The 14,797-nt window shown below is 34.2% G+C and overlaps 1 protein-coding gene across 1 annotated transcript; it reads right to left on the reverse strand.

Annotated features, from left to right (window-relative positions):
• Positions 1-6,432: 6,432 nt before the first annotated feature.
• LOC111905263 (transcription initiation factor TFIID subunit 11) lies at positions 6,433-13,637 on the reverse strand. The gene is made up of 8 exons (XM_052768058.1): positions 13,315-13,637; positions 13,149-13,236; positions 12,977-13,076; positions 12,847-12,894; positions 12,715-12,780; positions 12,539-12,656; positions 12,356-12,416; positions 6,433-6,441 (listed from the first exon to the last, which is right to left on the reverse strand). The coding sequence occupies exons 1-8, from the start codon at positions 13,635-13,637 to the stop codon at positions 6,433-6,435; spliced, it is 813 nt and encodes a 270-aa protein (XP_052624018.1).
• Positions 13,638-14,797: the final 1,160 nt, after the last annotated feature.

A 14,797-nucleotide genomic window follows, 5' to 3' on the forward strand; every position in this document is an offset into this window, starting at 1 on the left:
AAACAACACTACTGCTAGTAAGATAGCGATCCAGGCAAGCGCCAAAGAAAGAAGGGGGCACAAGCAAGCACAAGAATCAAAGCAGGGCAGGATCGAAGAGCTTAGACAGCAAGCAAGCGAGAAGGAATCCCTCAAAGGCACTGAGGCAAGGTCTTTCCGATGCGCGCTAAGACAACCACTCATGTCTACTTCTAATGCGCATGAACCAGAGCTCTCTCCCGGGAACCCCTTCCCTAGTAAAGAGGTACTGACCATCGGTTCTATCGTGCCCCAGTTAACGAGAGCCTCGGATAGACTAAGGATCTTAGGTGAGACCTAGAGTGCAGCCAACTAAACGCCAAAGAAATCGGAAGAAAACTTCCACATCTGAGATTCCATGTGTGACTAACTCAATTGAGAAATGCCCCTCTTGTACGCTAACGTTCTAGGATGGCAGGGTTGGTAAAACTCTCCTTGATAAATAGAGTATGGAGAGCTCGGGTGGGGCATCAACCACTGGTTGCGGGCCTGTCGAGATGCTTCCTTGCAGAACCCGGCTGTAACTCAATAGAGTGAGTAGGAAACCTTGTAAAGGCGAGCAGGAGAATATAGATCGGTCTGTCTTGTCTTAGACTAGCCCTACTCCATCTTGGCTATCTTGAGCTTATGAATAAGCTTTTCATTTTCTGCTTACTACTAGGGCTTCCAAATTACTACGCCGGGTCTCATAGCCCCTGTGACCTTCACTTCACAGCCTGATTAATGAACTTGAAAAGCGCACTTCTATAAACAACTTCCAGAGAGAAGCGAACGAGGTCTTCGTCCACCGCGACCATCCTCCAGGAGTGCGAGACAACCGGACCGCTAAACAGTTCCTCGAGGGTAACCCAAGGGGAAAGTGCGGTAAGGTGATACCATTTAAGGTAGTTTAACCACTGGCGCATCCATCCATAAAGGAGAGAGTACTCCAGGAAATATCTAGATTCCTCAGTCTCGAACAGCTCATCGGGGGGCAATATCAGCTCCCGGGGCTTAAGTTTGGCTCGAAGGAGTCTCACCAAACGCCCATGAGCTTCTGGACTGAGTGGTCGTCCCTTACCCAACCAGAAATCAAGCGGGTAAGAAGGAGAGAGCAATTTTAGCCCCATAACCACAAGATGGGAATACCGCCTCGGGCGCCTATGGTCTAGCCTTGCAAGAACACGATATCCAGCTCCACCCAGCCTACAAAGCAAACGGAAATCACGCACCGAATAACGGTGAGCAACAACCATCAACCCGTAGGGGTGGAAAGTGTTTAATAACGCTTTTTAATGGATACCGGGGGGAGATCGACTGTCAAATCTCGAACCCTAAAGTTATTCGCGAATTCCGCGGACCCACTCCTTGATATTAGTGATTTCTCTTTCGAAATAACCACCTGCAGGAGGTCAAGGGACTCCTTGTAACGGGTCGCGACATTCTCATCCGCGATTACTACGTCATCCCCGGGGACGGCGTAGTTGGTAAACACCCTTCCCGGGTACACAAGTTCTGCACACCACCAAATAATTAGGTGATGGGACAACGTGAAAAGAGGCCATGCGCCAAGATAGCCCAACGGGCACCCACTCAGAAATCTGACAGTAGAGCCCGGGGTCGTCACCCACGGGGCATCAAATTCACCACCAGATAAGATAACAGGAAACTAACCGCTTCGGATAAATCCTGGTCGAATAACTTGGATACAACCCTCTCAAGAAACACGATCGGCCACCTATCGGTGGCAGACCGCGGATCAAAAGAGAAGCAGACCGGCAAACCAACAAGCAAGTCGAGAGGCTTTGTTTGATTAAATGTACCGCCCATAGGTATACTACGCAGAGTATCTGCTGAAGAAGAAGGCTAGCTATACAGGGGAATCTCTCTATATATGAAAAATCAATGTACATCGACCCTTTCCTTACCCCGACGGTCTACCTTTCTTAAGGCCCTCAAACTACTTTATAAAGAGCATATGAAAGCCGGGGACTCTCGGTTGATCTTCTTCTGACTTATCCTTTGAAGTCTAGTTCTGTTCTTTCTCAAGAACTCACTCCAGCATCTGAAAAATCTAACTGAACAGTCTTCGCTACTTTGTGCCGCAACTTGGAAGTCTAGCTACCTATCCGTCTCCACCTCTGGCAATAAATCTATCCCACTCTGTCCAAGCAGTCGAGTTTCGCTTCTTTCCTGTAAGTCAGTCGATCTTGATTTGTTCTCCTCTCCTTTTCGGTAGAGATCTTAACTCTATGATTCGATTCTTTATTCTATTCTCGAATTTAGCTTTATCAAATAACTGAGGATTCGAACTGAATAAGAGAGAGCGAAAGACTTCCCGCGTAAGAGCTCTTCAAACCTTGTCCTATCGAAGCTGCGCTGATACTCCTGGAAGTGTAAATGGTTTGAAAGAAGAATCATATATGAGAGAGAAAAGATTTGGCCAAAAGGATAGCCAAGAAAGATGCCTGCTTTGGCACGGGGATCCTCTGTTTTCTTTATGCCTAGTGGGCTTGTGATTGTGGGAAAAGCAAAGGCAGCCACAGGGGGATAAGAATAAGTGGGCTTAGTATAAAACTTCTGGAGAAGACTTTTCCAGAGAGCATGGGTGTAGGCATTTTTTTGATTCAATAGGAAGTTGTGAGAATGCATTTTCCCCCAAAAAAGAAAGGGATAAAGGTGCGAAGCGGATTGCTTCATTTTTTTTCATGAAGCATGAATATAGTTAATAAAAAAAGATGAGACAGAGTCCACAAGGACAGCTTTCTTTATATTAGATGCCAGCCTTATAGAAGATGTGACTAGCGCATTGTACTGGCCGTAGGGGACTCAAGCCTTCGTCGATTGAGAGGAGCCCCTCGCCTCACTCGGAAACTCTTATCATGCAAGTTCTAGTTTATAACCTGAAAGAGGAGCTATTTGATCTTGTTCACCGAAGCTAATGATTTGAGATCTTCTACCTTAACCGCTTAATAGCAGTCTAGTCTCTTCTGGGTATGAATCTGAGCCTTAGCATTAGTGCCTTGGATCCTAGGACTGATTACAGGGAATGGATGATGGAAGATAGAGATGACAGCTCTTCCTATGAAAGATTGTCAATACCGGGAACATTCATCTAACGATTCAACTATATTGAAGGTTTTATAATCTTAGTCTGAACTAGCAATGCTATGGTACTTGGAACTCTTTTATATAAAAATAGAATAGAAAAAGACTAGAAGTTATTCAATGAATCTACTAAGAGTAAACTAAGAATAAAGAAGCAAACTCGTTTATTTAACATAACAGAGAAATCTCTTCTTTTTAAGACTTTTTCAAGATAAGAAAAGATGCAACAAATCACTTTCTTTCTCCTTAGCCTTAGTACATATTAGTGCTAAGGGTTGAAAAACTTGAACTTGGTTGGTGTTAAGTCACCCGTACAGTATCGAAAAGCACATGTGAACCCCGAATAAAGGGACGTTTGAGCGGAGCTATAGTGCTTCGATTCCCTCTTTTCGGGTAAGAAGTGAATAGAGAAGGCTTCCCCGAGGACTCTAATTTTATGGCCTCTGAGAGGGAATAGAATCCGACTGCCCCGCACCATGCTAGCATTCGTTCAGAGTCGACAAGAGGAGGTACTCACTTCAATCTACAATCGGCGGTGGGAGCTCTTTTCTTTTGAGTAAAGATATTACGAAGGGGAAACTATTCAATTAAGATAGGAGAAGGCTATTCAGCTGCTCAACAAGACTCTATGAGCATTGCTTGAGTTGTTGAAGGAATTAAAAAGACCCTTCGTAAAGCACTCAAATGACAATTCCTGCCTACCCTATTACATAACCTCTCACATTTGTTCAAGTGTAATTCTTCCTTTATTACTCAATTACTCATATAACTTAACTGGCTAGCTTGCCTAAGTAAAGGACTACTGCTTTCAAACTAACTAGCCAGAAGAGGAGAGCGCTAACTTGTCTTCCCCAGCTTGCCTTTTTAAACTTTCATTTCAATGGAAGACTCCCTAACTATCTAAACTGATAAAACTGCTACTAGCTCACAAGAAGAAGAGAAGAAGGGCCCTAGTCTTCAAATCGGGATTTCATAAACCAAGAGCCAGAACAGGTTTCACCCCCATCCCACTACCCAAGCTTTTGGTGCTGCTAGAAAGCGTTCAACCGGCCAGATCTACTGAATAAACAGAGTCGACTAGATCGAGATCATAATCTGAATAATCGAGATCTTCATCCCTATCACGATCACCAAATTAAACATCCTTACTTTCCATGGTAATACCCAACAAGCATTAGCTCCCCCCCTGAAATGAAAGGATTCAATCCAACCGCGCCCTCGATACGGCTACCTTGTTACGACTCCACATCTGTCTATGAATCCCAGGGCACTCACCATCCCTTTCAACCCTATAATTCCTCTACTTAGAAAAAAACAGATCCAAATTCCTTATAGATCGCTGGATTTTACGATATGGGATGTTTGAGAAAGGGATCGCTGGATATATATATATATATATATATATATATATATATATATATATATATATAGGAGTAGGATCAAATGAGAACACCTAAAAAGTTAAGATGTGTGACTATTATTAATTATTATTTTTCTAATTATTAATACATTTAAATTTTAAATTTTAAATTAAAAAAATTATAAAGGCTATTAAGGTAAATAAGCATTACCCTAATTTTGTAAACTCCTATAATTACTCTACGTTGCTTTATTTTGTTGACCTAATCTCATAGACTTATTCATCTCACCACCTTAACTCATAGAACATATTAGAGCCGAAGGAGGCCATAGAATCAGCAGAAGAGCGCTCCTACAACTCGATTTTTGTTCATCGGACCTGATTGCTTCCATTTTAACCAGTCTCAACTTCAATTTCTTTTGATGTTCATCCACTTTCTTTCTTGGCCCTTCCAACAACACACGAACACACACATAGATACACCCTTTGGTATCGTGGCTTCCGATGACAACAACCAACATATGTTACGCTTCATTTAATCAATCGATTCTCTGTTTTGTTGGTGAAGAGGAAGGTTCAAAGTATGTTTTGCGCGATGGGGTTAGAGATGTAATCAAATCGGGATATGGCAAGGAGAATGTTGATTTGGTGGAAGAAAATGGATTCGTTTTGATACAAGCTACTTCTGATATGGTTAAAGGGTTCAATTCTTCCCAATCCATGGCTGACAGTTCGCAACCTTCGTCGCCTCCTTCTTTGAATGTTGGAATCCATGCTAAGGGTATTTGGGTAAAATTCCTGGTACGTCCCCTGTTCATGAAACATCTCATGTTATGATTCTTATTCCTATAAAGATTGTGAAGCATTCTGGTAATGGTAATGATGAAGTAATAAATAAGGGTTCAAATGATGACGTGAAGATGGGATCGGATACTGGGACTAATTTGAAAATGAAACATGGAGTTAGTTTTTTGGATCTTAAATGGGATAATGAGCCGATGATTGTTGATAATGATTCCAAATCAAAATCATCCCAATGGTTACTATTGTCAATGATGTTAGCAAAAAGTCTTATGCTCGAATTGTTGAAGCTTCTAGCTCCGTGGTTGATCTCAACATCAAAGTTATTCCTAAAGTTGATGGGAAACCAAGTGGTAAAGTTGAGCTAGATGAGAATGAAAAATTGTATTGTGTTCGATATTTTTTTAGATGTAAGTTATATTATATTTGGATGAATTCATTAATGTTAAAATGTGTATTTATTTATTAATAGCAGTGTATTAATAGCAGTGCATTCATGTGTGAATGAATACATTTATTTATGATTAGAGGTATTCATTTATTCATTTGTGAATAACAGGTAACTCATTTGTTAATAGCAGTGTATTCATTTGTGAATAGCTGTGTAATCATGTGTTAATGAATGTATTTATTTATGATTAGAGGTATTCTTTTTATGAAAAAATGATAATTTTTACACTCATTTTATTTTTAAGTCGATTAAAAAAAGGAATTGGATTACTTGTAAATTGATGTGTATTCATTTGTGATTAGAGAAGTATCAGGTTTTTTGAAAAAAAAAATCATTTGTGAATACAAATGTATTAATTTAGGGTTCGATTTCTATTCATTTTTTTGAAAAAAAAAAAACCGTGAAATAGAAGGAAAAAATTCAGTTTTAAGATAAATTTTGGTAAAAATGTTTTTTATATTCCATTAATAAGAAAAATAAAAAATTGAATATTTATTTCTTTTTTGGTAACTACTCCTAAATTTAAGGGAATTTGATTGAATTTTATTTGATTTTAATTTAATTAAAATATACAATTACTAATATGCCCTTATATATTGATTGGTCCAAAATTGTTCTCGCGTTCTCAACCTTTTAGGTGTTCTCATTTGATCATTTCCTATATATATATATATATATATATATATATATATATACTAGGTGTGAGACCTGTGTATTACACGGGCTGATTTAAAAAAAATAAACATTAAATTAAAATGTAAATAGAAAATATTTTTTAATGTATAATTTTAAAATAAGAATGGAATAAACGTATTTATTGCAATTTAATATCATATATATGATATTTAATACTTTACATATATGGGTATATGACTTTGGATTTAAAAATTGAAACAAACCAAAAATTGACAAGTAGATAATATTACTTCAAAAATACCACAAAATGACAAGTGTCAAAACTAATGAGAGATTGGCACGTGGCAAAAAAACCTTCATTTATTAAGGAGGATATATATATATATATATATATATATATATATATATATATATATATATATATATATATATATATATAGGTTAGGTTCATATGAGACGACCTAATTTTGTGAGACCGTGAGACGCAATCCTAGCCATTCATTTACTAGATAAAAAAACATTTTTAAAATGCAAAATAATTGAAAATTTTTGAAAAAAAAAAGTTCAAATATTATTTTCATAATTTATATTTAAAAAAAATATAAAAAATACCCATAAAAATAAAAAAAATACACTTTTTTTACATATTCTAATAGAATATTATAATATTCTACATATCTGACATATATAGTAGAATATTCTAACATTCTAAAAATCACATTAAAATATTTACAGAATAATATTTTATTAGAATTTTTTTTATTTTCTATTATTTTTATTTATTTAGGTAATTAAAGTTCCGAAAATAATAATTAAAAAAAAAAGAATTTTTTGATTTTCTTTTTATTTTTTATTTTGAAATTATTTTTAGATTTGGTCTCACGGTCTCATAAAATTAGCATGGTCTCAAATGAACCTGGACCTATATATATATATATATATATATATATATATATATATATATATATATATATATATATATATATATATATATTGGTTCAATAGAAAACCATAATTAACAAGAAACCAAGGAACCAATCGTGAGCGTCGGAAATCATAATGATCAACGGCCAAGGAAATAGATATGCATTTGTACATTGGACGCACACACACTGGATTATACCAAAAAATTCACCTCCTTACCAAAAAACTCCCCTCTTTTTTTCGTTTAAAATTTTTTTAGGCCACATTTTTTATCGAAAAAAAAACCAAATAAACCGTTTTTCTCGATTTTTCGTCTTCTTTTCTATAGAGAACCATCTTGATATATAAAATTAAGGAACTCACTTTATTTTATTAGTTTTTTCAATATTTAAGTTTATTTTAAAAAAAACTAACTATACTAAAAAAATTAATTTTTTTACTCTATTAATAAACATCAACACCAACTAAAAAAAACATCGATCAGTGTAGATTTACATTGTGACTTTAAACTGTAAATATTTCAATTTTTAACATTCATAATGTGAAAAAGTTCGATCAGTTCAGATTCACATAGTGAAGCTGACTTACTATTATCCACATTGTGAATCTTAGAAGGTTCATAATGTGAATCTGAACTGAAATTTCATTTTTTTTAAAACATGAATATAAATCTATGTTTAAAATGTACCAAAAAAGTATGAATTTTGATATATTTATTAATTTTTTTCTATAAAAAAATAGACTTTAACTTTTCAACAAAGAAAATGAAGTGAGTTTTTTTTCGAAAAAAAAAATTGTTTTTTTATATATTATCATAGATCTTTATGGAAAGAGGACGAAAAATCGTAAACAACGATATATTCGGTTTTTTTCGATAAAAAACATGGCCTAAATTTTTTTTTTTTAAAAAATGAGTTTTGTTATAATCTGGTGCATGTGCGTCCATTGTAAACGTCTACAACCTTTCCTTTTGCCGTTGATCGCTTTAAATTTCGACGCTTTGGATTGGTTCCTTGGTTCTTTAATTAATAATGTTTCTCTATTGAAATTATATATATATATATATATATATATATATATATATATATATATATATATATATATATATTGAATTAAGATGTGAAGATTGAAATACCAGCACAGCATTATAATATTTTATTAATTTTAAATAATCTGATAAACCACAGAAAATAAATAACGAGTTCGTCTTTTTGTTAAAGTAACATACGACTAGTTAAAAACTTAAAATTGTGGTTTCATTTCATATATGTTTAGTATGCACAGTAATATTGATATAGATAATGTTAAAACTAAAGGAAGGAAAGACGGGATGAGATAATGTCTTAGTCATGCGGAGGTGGTTTTGTCTAAAAAGAGGGGCGCTATAGCCACTACTGATTTGATTATTATGCTGTCTTCTTCCCTTCTTCCCATACTTTTTCTACAACGTCATGTACAGTTATAATTTTATTTATTCATAAAAAAATAAAGTGAGTTACAGATTTGGTCCCTGTGGTTTGGTTAAATTTTCAGTTTTGATCCCTAATTTAAAAAGTTGATAGGTTGCGTCCTCATGGAGTCGTGGTTTAGAGAAATTTCACCAATGGTCATTCTACTGTTAAATCTAACCATTTAGCTGTTGATTTTTTAAAACATGACTATTTTTCTTGGCTCAAAAATAATAAAAAATTAAGTTATAGGGACCAACTCAACCACTTCTCCGTCTCTTCCACCCTACCAGACGATATCCATCAGTGATTATACTCTTCCCCATCGTTCATTTCTCCCACCCTAAAATATATACCTTTGAGGCCCCTTCATTTTCTAGGCAGATTGTCGTCATCTGTACAATCGTCGCAACCACCGGCTAATGCACCAATAACTGTTGGGATCCCGTTCATCTGTCACCACTGTTCTTTGGTCTCTTCCCCATGGATGCAAGTGGTGGTTGTGAGTTCATTCTTTCCAAAATCTCAACCACAATCGATTTCAAGTTTTATTTTTCTTTTTCATGTGGTTTCTAAGTTTATTTGATTTTGATTTTTGGGATTCAAGTTAACTTGGAATGAAGATAAATTTGATGTTCATATCCTAATAAAAATTTGGTTTTTTTCTTTTGCTTTTATTGACTTTTTGATTTATTAAATCTAGAATGAAAATTATATTTAATCAGTGTTTGTTTTGTTTTTCATATAGTATTGATTGTGTAAATATACATGATTTATGAGTTTGCATTTAAGAATAAATGTGGTTGTAGTATGTGGTGGTAGACGGAGGAGAATATAGTGGTGGATGACTGGTGACAGTACTAAGTGGTGGATGGTAGGTAGACCTGTCAATGGAGTGAGTTATGACCCTGATTCGTTCAAACCCATAAGAATTTTACGAGTTTGTATTTTAATTTTTAATTCGTTTACCCGTTTACCCTTTATTAAATGGGTTGGGTATGTATCATTGTTGATTCGCTCCACTTATAACCCGCCCAATTTAATATATATATATATATATATATATATATATATGAAACCAAAGTATGTAACTTTATGTCTAAGTAAAATGTAATTCTTATTGTATTGGATATTGAGTATTAATTAATGTATATTTATTTCCGAAGACATTTTATATTTTTTTGATAAATATTACTTGGTGGCACACATCAAAACTATGAAATTTTAATATTGTAAAAGGGCCAGGTATTCGTCAATTCGGTGGATACGGGTATGAATTTGATTACTCAAAACCCTGAGGGTTATTGGAGGGGGCGGGTCATGTTTTTAAATTTTTTAAACTATTTGGATCAAGGGTGATTCGCTCCAAACCCGCTCTATTGACTGGTCTAACGGTAGGTAGGGTGGGAGTGGGGGTTCATAAAGGAGATGACAAAAATGACAATGGACAATGAAAAAGGTTTTCTCATGTTAAATGTAAATGGGGTTCAAGCACTGAATTCGGAGGCTTGGTTGTATATTTTGCCATGTTCAATGTGTTTTGAACCTTATAAACCCAAATTCTTGCCTTGGTTGCTAAGGTTTTGGAGGGTTTCTTGAATTGTATTTATAGGATATATGGAACAGAGGTCTAACAAAAGAATTTTATAGTTTTCTTTTTGTATTGATCTTGGTGATGACGGTGATGGTAATGGTGATGTGGTGCCTCTTATATATGTAAATAACAAAACACAAAACACAAAAATGGAAAAAAAGTAAATTTGTCTTTTTACACGGCTAAACAAAGGTTATGGACAATGTTAGCCGAAATGGACCAATATTGTAACTGTTTGAAACCATAGAGACGTAACCTATCAACTTTTCAAAGATTAGATCAAACCTACAAATTGGAGCAAACAACAATGACTCACTCTAAAAAATATCAGAATCTCTCCTTTTTTAAGGTTATGTTGCAAATTAATAAATAAAAAAAAACGTTGAACTTTTATCATGGTGCTTCCAACGATCAATTAAAATAAATAGATATACGATAACAAAAATAATTAATTTATAATGAAGTCACATGTATAATCCTTAAAACCTAATTCTTATCGCATGTTTATTGTTTAAAATTTTATCTAAGAAAATAATTATTTAATGGACCTTGCTGGTATATTAAAATAAAACATGTGAAAACTTTTCTTATTATAATCCATGTTGAAGATGCATGGAATGGAAGAAAAATAATATGCTACAACACATTAATTAGAAGTTAACTGTTCATGCATATCTTCACTACTAGAAACAAAAGTTTTAGAGACGGACGAATCCGTCGCAAACTCGTCGCTAAAGATCATTTGCGACAGATCAACCACAAATTTACTCCATAGCCAATTAAAGGGTGGCTAATGACTTAGCGAGGGATTTACTGACGGCTTAGTTTTCTCTTGCGACGACCTTAGCGACAGAATATCAGTTGCAAAATGGCACTTAATACTGTTATTTCAGACATTAGCGACAAAACCTAATAACAATATTCCATCGCTAATCCCTTGCAAGCCTTTATATATGTTTTTTAATCTGTCGCTAATCCCTCTCAAACTTTAGATATGATTTTTTTTCTTTCCGTCATTGATCTCTAGCAAATTTAAGATGTGATTTTTTTTTCTTTCCGTAGCTAATCCCTTGCAAATACATAATATCGTTTTGAATATAAAACAAAATAATACCAAAAGATCAAATTATTATATAATCCCAAAACAAATATTAACATTTAATACCAAAAACATCCAATAATTATGCAATCTAAACCAAAACTTTAACAATAAAATACCAAAAGAATCTAACAATCAAAGTTTACCAAAACATCCATAAACATCAAATATCAAAGTTTAACATTGATTGATATTTAATTTCAAAGTATAATGCATCCAAAAGAAGGATCATAATGGAATTGGATTCCAATTCCCGTTCAATCCCATGGAATTAGGAGAACCAATTTCGACTTAGTTTTTCCTGCAATGGAAGGAGACTTGGTTGCTTCGTCTTTGATGGAAGCAATGCTTTTCATTTGATGAAAATGAGAGTAGTGTCTACTCATTTGAAACCAAATGTGGGACTGGAATAGAATTAAATTCCGATTCCAACTAAAAAGCAAATGATAATAAACATCAAACTGGTCTTGACATCAACTAAAATTTTGAGTTACAAATACACCCAACATGTGGTCAGACGGAATGGAATGGACAAAAGAAGGGAATAAAAAAGGTAACAGAATGAATCTTTAAAGAACTCACTTGTCCTAGTTGGCAGCAGATATATTGAAACTTGGACAATGTCTAAACACATAAAAAAGATAAAATAATCCTCAAAAAAAAAGATTTTCCCATAATTTGAAGATAGAGTTACAACATTGAAGAGCAGTCAAACCTTGGTCAACACATAGAGAATTCACTATATATAAATGTGAGGTAAATGGTTTAAAAAAATATATAAATAATAAAGGGGAAAGAAAGGAAGAAAGTTACCTTATGTTCTATTAAAGGAACTTTAAGAACTTTCTTCTTGACTCCTCTTTTACTGCATGGAATCAATTATAAGATCGGGCATAAAAAATTAACTACAATCTATTGGATTAGAAATTAAACTTACATGTCCTCGGATCTGAAAAGTAAGAGGTCTAGCATTGTTCATTAACGGTTGACTTGCTATCCTGGATATAATTCACCAAATTTTATCAGTGCAAATTGCAATAAATAGCAACATACTTTACTCTTATTATGATTGTTGTTTTCTTTTTAATTTTTATGATTATAAAGAATTGAAATAAAAAACCTATTTTTAATTTCAGCACTCATAGCCATAAAAGCTTCTTCCACATTGGTGGAACTTTTAGCACTTGTTTCAAGGAATGGAATCCCAATCTCATTAGCAAATGCCAACACAATTAACTCTTTTTAGTATTTTTCATTCACTTAAACTATTTAAAAATAGTTAACATTATTTATTACCACAACTTTCACATTTGTTGATGTTTAGCCTCAATTTCACATCTTTATTATCCATCTCCCCGCATACTTCATGTGTTCATACACAACCTACAATTAAAACATGAATATAAGATGTTAGATAGATTTTGTGACACAGCCTTATTGGCCCTGTCTTCTTTCTCTCTGTCATCACTACCCTCGCTGCAAATATCACAATTCATTTTTTATTTACAATCATTAACAATGACAAGGGCAATCATGTCAAACACAGTATACAGTGTACCTGTCTCAACAAGTTCACCAACAAAAATCTTTGCTATCCTGGATACGACAATAGTCATTGACATTGAAATCTTGGCACTTCCAGTAATGCTGGCTAATAACTACATAAAGAAGTATTATTAGGCTTCATTCGTTCATACTCATTTTTCAATTAGAGAGAAAAAGAGAAATACCCTTTTCATGTTTGATTTCTGAAATCCAGATTTTCTGAAAGATTCATACCTACTCATTTGTTCCTCAGTGAACTGTGATAATATTGACCTGGAACATGTATATAAAAACTTATATTATTATTTCTGATATTAAAAGTGACTTTGAAGGACATATATGTAAACTTACTGCATTTTGGCCATTTTGTCGGGGTCTCCTGTAGATGGGAATTTTCCAAGTTCAACATCCATGTTTTCCTCTTCTTCCTCATCGTCATCTTCTTTGTGTCTTCTGATTGGTTGGGATGGCTGCTGAAGTTGAGGTAATCTAACTCTTGATTTTGGTTGGTTTAAAGGATGAATACTGTTTTCCAAATCATCTCTTTGGGAGTTGATATTTGGTTTTGATGATAGAGTTTGAGCCACAATATCATCATGAGAGTCAGGGGAATCAACCAGGGATTCATCTAATTCCTCAAATGCTACTTCGAAAGGATCTTTTGATTGCTTCATGAAACCTTATAGAACAAATGTTACAAATGGTATCCTTCAAGATTTAGCGACTGAGTTGCTTTTGTAACCATTGAATGACACTATGCATGAGAAAACAAATGAACTTTGAAAAATCTTGAATAAAGATGTGCTTTCTGTGTTTAATTTTAGCATTAAAACAATAATGTAAGGCAAAATTTAAACAAAAACGTTTTGTTTTTGCAATCAGAGATGTTTCTATGATACTAACAGTCAAGATTCATAACTTCAAAATCATTTTAGTTAGATTTAAGTAATGTGAAAGTACTGACCAAATATATAACTGAGAACTCCTTGCTTTTGTTCCCTATCGAAAACGATGAAACCTACAATGGCGATTAATAAAGTTTCCACCAGCTCTCTTTATCCTCACTCGCTACCCAAAATCCAAAAACCTAAAATATGCATTGACAATTAAGCGTGATCGAACCAGTGATTCTTGATAGATTCTATTTCCACATTGAAATAAGAGTATTATCCAACGCTAAAGCCTAAATGCATGGTATTTCCAAATAAGATGTCCGATGTTTACCTTCATTCGATTCTGACGTTTTCACAATGCGAATTTCAAGAATTTCAAACGCACAAATAGGGTCGTCGGCGCCAAAGCCCTTCCAGCTCTGGCAACGTCTAGGGATGTCAGGAAATCAGGAATAACAAAACTGAAAATCGAATGGAATGTTTATAAGAAACGAAGTTACAAAATTACAATCCTTGATGACACAAGCAAATATCTAATCATATAAAGTGTTAGGCTATATAACACTATTATTTTAATCAATAGAATTAAGACTTCAATTAACAGGGGATAGACTTTTACCCTTTCAGGAAGTGGCACCTTCTTATGTGACACCTAAATTATATTCATAGCAATTTCATCCAAAATTACCTCAAATTTAATCAAATTTCATCAATTGTAACATCAATTCACAGCTAGTACTATCATCTAACACATATAACACATAACAATGGCCTAAAATTATGCAATTCATCCACAAAAGTTCAAAATTACCTCAAAGTTAATCAGATTTGTAAGAATAAGAGCTTGAATGGGATAACCATCATAGTTTTCTAGCAACCAACAGATCAAAAGGCGTTGGCAGGAAACCACGAGTGAACGAGGAAGGGAGACAGACCGAGAG

The sequence above is a fragment of the Lactuca sativa genome, chromosome 1 (assembly GCF_002870075.4).
Source record: "Lactuca sativa cultivar Salinas chromosome 1, Lsat_Salinas_v11, whole genome shotgun sequence".
Taxonomy (NCBI): domain Eukaryota; kingdom Viridiplantae; phylum Streptophyta; class Magnoliopsida; order Asterales; family Asteraceae; genus Lactuca; species Lactuca sativa.

Excerpts from the sequence above, each read along its gene's own strand:
- LOC111905263 (XM_052768058.1), bottom strand. The coding sequence starts at position 13,637 with ATGAAGCAATCAAAAGATCCTTTCGAAGTAGCATTTGAGGAATTAGAT. Across the intron at positions 13,237-13,314 it reads GACAAAATGGCCAAAATGCA|GTCAATATTATCACAGTTCA; the intron begins GTAAGTTTACAT and ends TACATGTTCCAG. Across the intron at positions 12,781-12,846 it reads GACAGGGCCAATAAGGCTGT|TATGCGGGGAGATGGATAAT; the intron begins GTCACAAAATCT and ends GAACACATGAAG.